Genomic DNA, 9,384 nt, shown 5'->3' with positions numbered 1-9,384 from the left:
CAGCATCTCTTCTGCCTGCCATTTTAGTGGTGTTTAGAATTAAGCTGATTGCAGCCACTGTGCACCTCCCCGTTAAGAAAGAAAGATTTGCATTTATATAGTGCCTTTCACAACCTCTGGACGTTACAAAGCACTTTAAGAGATGCTGCATGCCTTTAACTGATGTCAGTGATGTCCGAATTCCACCCCACCCCTTTAGACAAGTTGCCAATGAAGAGTGCCAGTAGCTCACTTATTTCATGCTAAGCAGGCACAGGGACCAATTTAGCGTGGTCCCTGAGCCGAACAGTCATGTGATCGGAGTGCACTGACCATTTTGCCCCTGTTTTTGGACGATAATGAATTTAGGCCCCAGTATGTCTTCATCTTAAGACAGTCTGTGGTCCCAACAATATTTGACCCTAAAAACACGTATCAAGTTGGCTCTTGGGGGATTAAGGCTATTCCCTGCAGTCCTAGCCCTTGGCAAGAACACTTCCTACATGAACAACAGTGGTGAAACCATATTTTTAATATCAAATATTGTAGTGCGTATGCCTACCACAGTGCTTTGCCTTGGTGACAGCACGCGAAGTAGGTCCTCTTAAACCTAAGATGATGCTTCATCTAGGTGCCAGATTAGTGGCAGGAGTACAAGGTGGTTGGCTGTTGTGTGTTAATAGGAGCATCTTGGGTTTGAGGTGGCCGACAGTTCTGCAAGTTTTACCCCTGCCATCAAAGTGTTGTAGGAAGAATTGGATTGTAATTCACAGCATCTGTTAGGGGGAAGAGGGTTATGTGTGATACTGTTTGACTCCAAACTCATTTTACAGAAACTCATTCAATTAAAGAAACTGCACAGCCAGTGGTTTACATGATTATAATGCAGGATTGCAAATATTTAGTATTAACTTCGAACACATGGAAGGCTGCAAGGACTTGACAACACTCAACATCCTACTAGCAATTACTTTATTTATTATGTTTATAACACTACAGATAGAATTTTTTTTTTTTTTTTTATTCGTTCACGAGATTGTGGGCGTCGCTGGCGAGGCCGGCATTTATTGCCCATCCCTAATTGCCCTCGAGAAGGTGGTGGTGAGCCGCCTTCTTGAACCGCTGCAGTCCGTGTGGTGACGGTTCTCCCACAATGCTGTTAGGAAGGGAGTTCCAGGATTTTGACCCAGGAATTACAAACATAATTACATAATAGCTTCAGTATCAGTGATCATATTAACATCGTTTCAAAGAAAGATTTGCATTTATATAGCGCCTTTCATGACCTCAAGATGCCCCAAAATACTTTACAGCTAATGAAGTACTTTTGAAGTGTTGTAATGTAGGAAACACGGCAGCCAATTTGTGCACAGCAAGGTCCCACAAACAGCAATGTAATAATGATCAGATGATCTGTTTTAGGTGTTGGGTGAGGGATATATATTGGCCAGGACACTGGAGAGAACTCCCCTGCTCTTTTTCAAAATAGTGCCAAGGGGTCTTTTATGTTCACTTGGGAGGGCAGATAGGGCCTTGGTTTAATGTCTCATCCGAGCGAAGGCACCTCTGACTTGCAGCACTCCCTCAGTACTGCACCACTGTACTGAGTGCTACCACTGAGCCACGGCTAACACCTAACACGGCTAACAAAAAGTAATTGATACTTATAAATTGACAAGAATCAAAATCATCATAAACAAAGTAATAATTTGATTTTAACTATAATAATATCATGGCATTAGTTGAGTTTCACCAAACATTATTACAAAATATTTAATTTCCAAGATTACAAAATGTGCCTGCTTGAATTCAAAATGGCACCAGAATGCTTTTGGGTTAATTCTCTAACTTTGATTTTCAATCATAAAAGATAAGATCAGCTGGAGTATTCAACAGTTCAGCTGGTTTAGACAGTATGTTGCCTCAGCTTCCTATATTCTGTCTTTATAGGTAGTCTGTAGTCATCTTTCAGTGACTTATCAACTTCTTTATTGCTCATCGCTCCTCTTCAAAATCTTCTTCTCCAAGATCCTCTTCTCCAAAAACTTCTCAAAAACCTTCTAATTTCGTTGAACAAAGTTTGATCTTAAATACCGTAAGTTGCTACAACTGAACAATACTTTAGACAATCTGACCAGTCATAAATTTAAAAAAATACATTTTCACCAGTCATTTATAAAACACGACACAGTTGGAAAAGAAATCCCAGAAATTGTAGCTTTAAAGTTGAAAACTTCATCATTGTATTTTTATGTGTCAGAATATTAGTGGAATTTTACTCACTTTGTCTCAAACAGAGGCAGTGTTTGCCTTGCAGGAGCCCGCACACGTACGATTGTGAAAAGGAATGTTTGCAAAAGGTAATGTAAAAATAGCTGACAAAATGATAAGCGAATATAATAAAAGAATAGTCAAATGATTATAAAGGTCTTGAACCACAGACATTATTTCAGTATTTATGCCGTATGACAACTCAGAAACTAGCCTTTCGTATTTTAGCTGCAGCAAAGTCTTGTACAATATCATAGCAGTCGAGCTTCCGACAAATCTCAAATTCACTGGAGATCTCTGCTAGGCCATTTTAATGCTCTTGTGACATAGTCGGCCAGGAAAAGCTTCTTTCCTGAAGCAACTGTCACAGGCACCGTCAACAGCAGGATCGCAGAACAAAGGTTAGGATAGAGGTCTAGGAATCTTTCTTTGTAAATATAATCATGCATAACAAGTGGTGTTGAAGCTGTGTTCAGGATGATCTCCCAGTCCTACATTCCTCCCACTGGATCTGTCTTTCTTTGTAGTTGTAACATTCTTTGGGAAATGTTGTAGAAATTTTATCAATCTACAACAAGTACATTAGCACTGTTTCCAGTTCCTACCTTTGCCGTGCCTGCGAGCCAGGATCAAGCTGAAGGCAGGATTCTCCATGTGAGCCAGGCTCCAGGCTGAGGCCGCCTTCGAGCTCATGTACTGTGGGTAGTGATTGGGGAAGGAGCCGCTGAGGGTCCAGCTGCTGTTGATCTGGTCCTGCACAGCACTGGCTGCCGCCGGTGAAATGGCGGACAGAAGACTGCTGAAGGAGGTCACCTGGAGAGGGACGCTGGAGAGGGGCGTACTGGAACCGAAGGAGGCAGGACACTGACTACACGCAGTGTCGCTGCCAGATGCTAGGTGCACCCAGGATGGGTGAGGGGAAACTGGGCTGCTCTGCAACGAGGCGTTGTTCTGCAGGTAAGAGGAGCTGGATAGACATGGGGTCACTCGTGTCTATCCAGCATGGAGCTCGGCACATGGACAGCAGAACTGGCCAAGTGGAGGAAAGCCCCGACCAGGTCAGGGTGTGGCATGTAGAGCGAGGGTTTGGCAAACCCTGGTACATCACCGGGAAGGATCGGATGTCCTGTGGAACCTGAGAAACTTACACTTGAGAGGAGCCGTCCCAGAGGGGGAGACACTTTATCCCGGGAAATCTACAATGCAACTCCTTAGTTCCCTGGCGAACATGATCGGTTTCAGGGCCACAATTCTGCTGAAGTGTTCTTCAGTGTAAAGTCCTTTCGATTCCAACTGGTGCCAATTTGTCGTAGGTCTGAGTTGATCCAAACCAAGGAGAGCTGATCCAATGGAAAAATCAAACTTTCCAACTTGGAGAGGGTGAGATTGAGGGAGGAAGGGAAAGACAGAGTTATTAAAGTGTTCAAAGATTGAGGTAAAAGGGAAAGGAAATGGAAATCAAATCATGGGGTATTTCAGTAAAACCTCCACTCTCCAAATATCTCTCAGTAGCTGCATCTCACTGTCAATCTACCAATTAACCCTTAAAAGGCAACAGTAACAGTCACATTGAGTCTACAGCACAGAAAGAGGCCATTCGGCCCAGCTGGTCTATGCTGCCGTTTATGCTCCACTCGAGCCTCCTCCCTCCCTATTTCATCTGTCCCTATCAGCATACCCTTCTATTCCTTTCTTCTTTGTGTGCTTTCTAGCTTCCCCTTAAATGCATCTATGCTATTTGCCTCAATTACTCCTTGTGGTAGTGTATTCCACATTCTTATCACTCTTTGGGTAAAGAAGTTTTTCCTGAATTCTCTATTGGATTTAGTAGTGACTATCTTAAACTGATGATCTCCAGTTTTGGACGCCCCCAAAAGTGGAAACATTTTCTTTATGTCTACCCTATCAAACCTTTTCATTATTCTTAAAGACCTCTATCAGGTCACCCCTCAGCCTTCTCTTTTCTAGAGAAAAGAGCCCCAGCCTGTTTAGTCTTTTCTGATAAGTGTATCCTCTCAGTTCTGGTATTAGCCTTGTGAATCTTTTTTTGCACCTCCTTCAATGCCTCTTTATCTTTTTCACAATATGGAGACCAGAACTGGGTACAGTACTCCATGTGTGGTCTAACCAAAGTTCTGTACAAGTTTAACATAACTTCTCTGCTTTTCAATTCTATTCCTCTAGAAATGAACTCCAGTGCTTGGTTTGCCTTTTTTACCACCTTATTACCCTGCATTGCTAATTTTAGTGATTTGTTTATCTGTACCCCATGATCCCTCTGCTCCTCCATCCCATTTAGACTCTTATCCAAGTAGTATATGGCCTCCTTATTCTTCCTACCAAAATGCACCACTTCACACTTATCTATATTGAAATTCATTTGCCAATTACATAACCATTCTGCAAGTTTATTAATGTCTTCTTGCATTTTAACACATTCTTCCTTTGTATTAACTACATTCCCCCAATTTCGTGTGGTTCGCAAATTTTGAAATTGTACTTCCGATTCCTGAGTGCAAATCGTTGATGTAAATTATGAATAACAGTGGTCCCAGCACTGATCCCTGCGGAACACCACTTCCCACCTTTTGCCAGTCTGAGGACCTACCCCTAACCCGTAGTCTCTGCTTTCTGTTTTGTAGCTAGCTTGCTATCCATTCTGCTACCTATCCCCTAACTCCACTTGCTCTGACCTGCGTTATGAGTCTACAATGCGGTACCTTATTGAAGGCCTTTTGAAAATTCAAATATATTACATCTACTACATTGCCCTTGTCCACTTGTTCTGTTACTTCTTCAAAGAATTCAAAAAGGTTGGTCAAGCATGACTTCTTTTTGAAATCCATGCTGACTAATCTTTATTATATTTTTATTTTCTAGATGTTTTTCTATTACAACTTTGAGTAAAGATTCCATTATCTTTCCTACCACTGACATTAAGCTAATTGGTCTATAGTTCCCTGACTGAATGAGAAATAATAACTTCATGCTTTTTTTTAGTTTATTCAGAAATCCCCATTACTAAGAATCTATGATTAGACTGATCCAGTGACTGCCTTTTTGTGTGAATATGTGTTTCGTTGGTCCGGTTGGCTGGGCTAACTGCTTAGATTGTTGTTGCTGTGTTTCCGATGATTGATAAAGTTGAGACCAATTTACTTCAGACAAGGGAAATCTGAAATCCTTAAACTTACCACTGGATCTGCTTGGTGCTCCGGACTGACTCAGGCCCCCGTGCAATTGCAATCAAGGATTTTACTACACAATGTTATCGGCCATGAGACCAAGGAAGATAAATCCTTTTTGCAAACATTTGTTCAGCTAAACAGGCATGTCAAAATTTTAATTGTCAAATAATTTTTATCTAGATAAAATCTTTTGCCCATATATTTTTAAAGAAACAACCACAAGACTAGAGAATGAAGTAGGTTCAGATAGGTAAGGAAAGAGAAACATTAGGCACTTGGCACAAAGATGTTCCACAGTTACCTGTTTGTGAAGCTGCCATTCAGTGAGTGTCACTGTAGACATCATAAAAGCTGACCTACGACAATTGATGTAAAGTCAGGAGAAAAGTAAACAGTATTCTTTTTATTTTACATTTTAAAAAAAATTATTTTTCCTTTCTTATCTCCTTTCATCCTCTCTCAGCTTGGTAAAGTGTTGCACAGGGAGATGTATAAAGGTCACTCACCCTTATATTTCCTCTCCCTTTAGTAATCTTAGGAAATGGAATTAGCTTGAACATTACACCATGCATTTCAAAATATTGAAGTTATGATTTGCTATTATTTTTGCAGCAGGAAGATCAAATATTTTACTGTTTATGATGTAAGGTCAAAATAATGAAGGGAGTACATATAAATTGCACTGCTCCTTTTTTGGTTCTCATGTATAGATTGTGAACCACAACCTTTTCCATTGATGAAGGTATGCAGAAAACTAAGATGTCTATACACTCAAAATGATCATTTAAAACTTCAAAACTATCATTTAAAACATCTGTATTTTAAACTGCATAATCAACTAATAAAAGGACAAAAAATGTAAGAAACAGCTTTACATAGCCCAGTTATAATTAAATGTCATATTATTTTTAAATACTTCACTTATGTTACTGATTGTGCATTACAGTTTCTGTCCTCTAAAGTTGAAATACATTTACATTATTAATCTATATATTCTGCATTTTAATTACCATACAACTTTTAGAAACTGCATTGTGATGACAAATTTGAACTTGTGTCAGATCTCTTGAACTGACACAAAAATCCATGAAAGACCGTCAAAGGATAGATTCTGCCACAACCTTCGCATCTTTGTTGCTCTCAGAGTGTTTTTCCTTCATGCAAACACACTTGTACAGATCCTTTCCCAAAGTCTTTCTTGCAAAGCAAAAGAAAAGAAACCCACCTGCTGCAACAAAGATTACAGATAGGATAATAAGAATACCAAAATGTTGTGGTGCTGGTGCGATGATTACCATGACAAAGCGGAGAAGGTCCATAATTCCATTCATGGAGCCCTGAACTCCATTTACAATTCCTCTTTTTGACTCATAAACCATTTCTTGGATTAGCTGTGTTACAGTCAGGTCAAAACTCCACAAACCTAGAAAATAAAATATATTTTAGATCAATGTGTTTCAGGTTGGGGATGCGCCCCCAACACCCATCCTCCCCTCTCCCCGCCCTGCATTTGCGCCATTTTCTCCTGCACAAAATTTAGATGAACATTGACAGTTGAGTGTGTGCCAAGTGCCATGAGAAAGTTGAAGAGATTTGGTGGTATCACCCTATTAAAGTGGAATAAGGGGTTTTAGGGTTGTGTATGTAATTAATTGTTGTGAGGGGGTGATAGTCAGCCATTCTGTACGATTCCGAGTTAGTGCCCCCCCCCAACCTAACCAGAGTGCATTGTGAAGGGTTAGTTCTGCAGCTGTTATGTTTAGAGGATGAAGAGTGTGCTGGTGCCCAGGATGGGTAAGGAAGAAAAGAGAGTGGCCAGTGTGTGGCCTTGCCTACCCTGTTCAGGTTATTGAACCTTTTGTGGCACTGGTCTATAGTCCTGAGGGTGAGAGAGTTGGCACTCAGTGCCATCTTCTTCCACGTAATAAGAAAGATCATTAGGCAGGCTTTCTGCTGAGGATACCTCGCACTCTTGTCTCTCATACTGTAGATCATTGAGGAGGATTTACAGATCGAACTCTGTGAAATTGTGGCATTTTCTCTGCCTCTGTGTCAACATAAACTTTAACTTTAATCATCTCAAAGGGGTCATAAACAGAGTCAATTTACTGATCCTTCTGCTGTTTCTTACACTAGATAAATGTTTCTCAGAGTCGGGATTAAACTCAAGGATAGACTGATCTAGAAAGTATGAATACAGATTTTTCTTAACTTGATGGGTTTATCCCAAAATATACAGAGAATAAGCTCCATTCAAAAAAGGAGAAAGCCTTCACTAGTGACAAGTAATCTTTTTCTGGAAGAATATGTCTAACATATATGTTGCTGAGAAAAAAACAAAAAAAGGAAATAGTGCAATAAGGCATTAGTAAATGAATAGATGTACATATATTGAGATTTTATCACATCGGTAATGATGACAAATGAGAAACATGTGCTGAAGGTTAATGAACTTACCCAGCACTCAGTGGGAAGATAACAGGAATGGCCAAAAACACAAAGGAATTTGGGGGTGGACGAGAAGAAAAAAAGAAAAAATTGATTTTGGGAGAGAAAGGCAGTATAAACTGTTTCCATCCCCTTTTGCTGCCAAAAAAAGGTACTGCCCTGATATTACACTAAAATTATGTTCAAAAGAGCGAGGAATTTCTAGGCCTATAAATATATTAATGCTGGAACTTCTTCAGTCAAGTTGGGATAACACCAACAACAACTTGCACTTATACAGTGCCTTTAAAACGTCCCAAGGTGCTTCACAACAGCGTTATCAAACAACATTTTACACCAAGCCACATATAGAGATGTTAGGACAGGTGACCAAAAGCTTGGTCAGACAGGTAGGTTTTAAGGAGCATCTTAAAGGAGAAAGGGGTAGAGAGGCAGAGATGTTTGGGGAGGGAATTCCAGAGCTTAGGGCCTAGGCAGTAGAAGGCATTGGTGGAGTGATGAAAATTGGGGATGTGCAAGAGGCTATAATTGGAAAAGCACAGAACTCTCAGAGGGTTGTAAAGCTGGAGGAGGTGACAGAGATAGGGAGGAGAGAGGCCATGGAGGGATTTGAAAACAAGGATGAGAATTTTAAAATTGAGACGTTGCTGGACCAGGAGCCAATGTAGGTCAGTGAGCACAGGAGTGATGGGTGAACAGGTCTTGGTGCGAGTTAAGATACGGGCAGCAGAGTTTTGGATGAGCTCAAGTTTACGGCGGGTGGAAGATGGGAGGCCGGTCAGGAGAGCATTGGAACTGTCAAGTCTAGAGGTAACAAAGGCACAGATGAGCTGAGGCAGGGGCGGAACCAGGCCATAAGACCATGAGACCATAAGAGATAGGAGCAGGAGTAGGCCATTCGGCCCCTCGAGCCTGCTCCGCCATTTAATGAGATCATGGCTGATCTGATTTTTATCTCAACTCCACTTTCCGGCCCTTTCCCCATATCCTTTGACTCTCTTGCTGATCAAAAATTTGTCTAACTCAGCCTTGAATGTATTTAATGACTCAGCCTCCACAGCTTTTTGGGGTAAAGAATTCCAAAAATTCACAACCCTCTGGGAGAAGAAATTCCTCCTCATTTCCATCTTAAACTGGCGACCCCTTATTCTGAGACTATGCCCCCTAGTTTTAGATTCCCCCATGAGGGGTAACATCCTCTCAGCATCTACCCTATCGAGTCCTCTCAGAATATTGTATGTTTCAATAAGATCTCATTCTTCTAAACCCCAATGAGAATAAACCCAACCTGTTCAATCTTTCCTCATAAGACAACCCTTCCATACCCGGAATCAACCTAGTGAATTTTCTCTGAACTGCCTCCAATGCAAGTATGTCCTTCCTTAAATAAGGACACCAGAACTGTACGTAGTACTCCAGGTGTGGTCTCACCAGCACCCTGTACAGTTGTAGCATGACTTCCCTGCTTTTATACTCCATCACCCTAGAAATAAAGGCC

The 9,384-nt window shown here is 41.0% G+C and overlaps 1 protein-coding gene across 15 annotated transcripts in view; it reads right to left on the bottom strand.

Annotated features, from left to right (window-relative positions):
- Positions 1 to 934: 934 nt before the first annotated feature.
- The window catches only part of LOC137323713 (ferroportin-like), a 79,989-nt gene continuing 71,539 nt past the window's right edge, over positions 935 to 9,384 (bottom strand). For 10 of the 15 annotated variants that reach the window (XM_067987538.1, XM_067987537.1, XM_067987544.1 and 7 more), the window contains one exon: positions 5,829 to 6,861. In XM_067987538.1, coding sequence (XP_067843639.1) covers positions 6,536 to 6,861 — 326 coding nt within the window. In that variant the 3' untranslated portion in view covers positions 5,829 to 6,535. Of the gene's footprint in view, positions 5,795 to 5,828; positions 6,862 to 6,949; positions 7,486 to 9,384 lie in introns of those variants that run through there. The other 5 variants (XM_067987543.1, XM_067987540.1, XM_067987542.1 and 2 more) reach the window with 5 other exon arrangements.

This window comes from Heptranchias perlo, chromosome 7 (genome assembly GCF_035084215.1).
Source record: "Heptranchias perlo isolate sHepPer1 chromosome 7, sHepPer1.hap1, whole genome shotgun sequence".
In the NCBI taxonomy this organism is placed as follows: domain Eukaryota; kingdom Metazoa; phylum Chordata; class Chondrichthyes; order Hexanchiformes; family Hexanchidae; genus Heptranchias; species Heptranchias perlo.
Note: the sequence above shows the minus strand (reverse complement) of the source record. Positions and strands in the feature narration are given on the sequence as shown.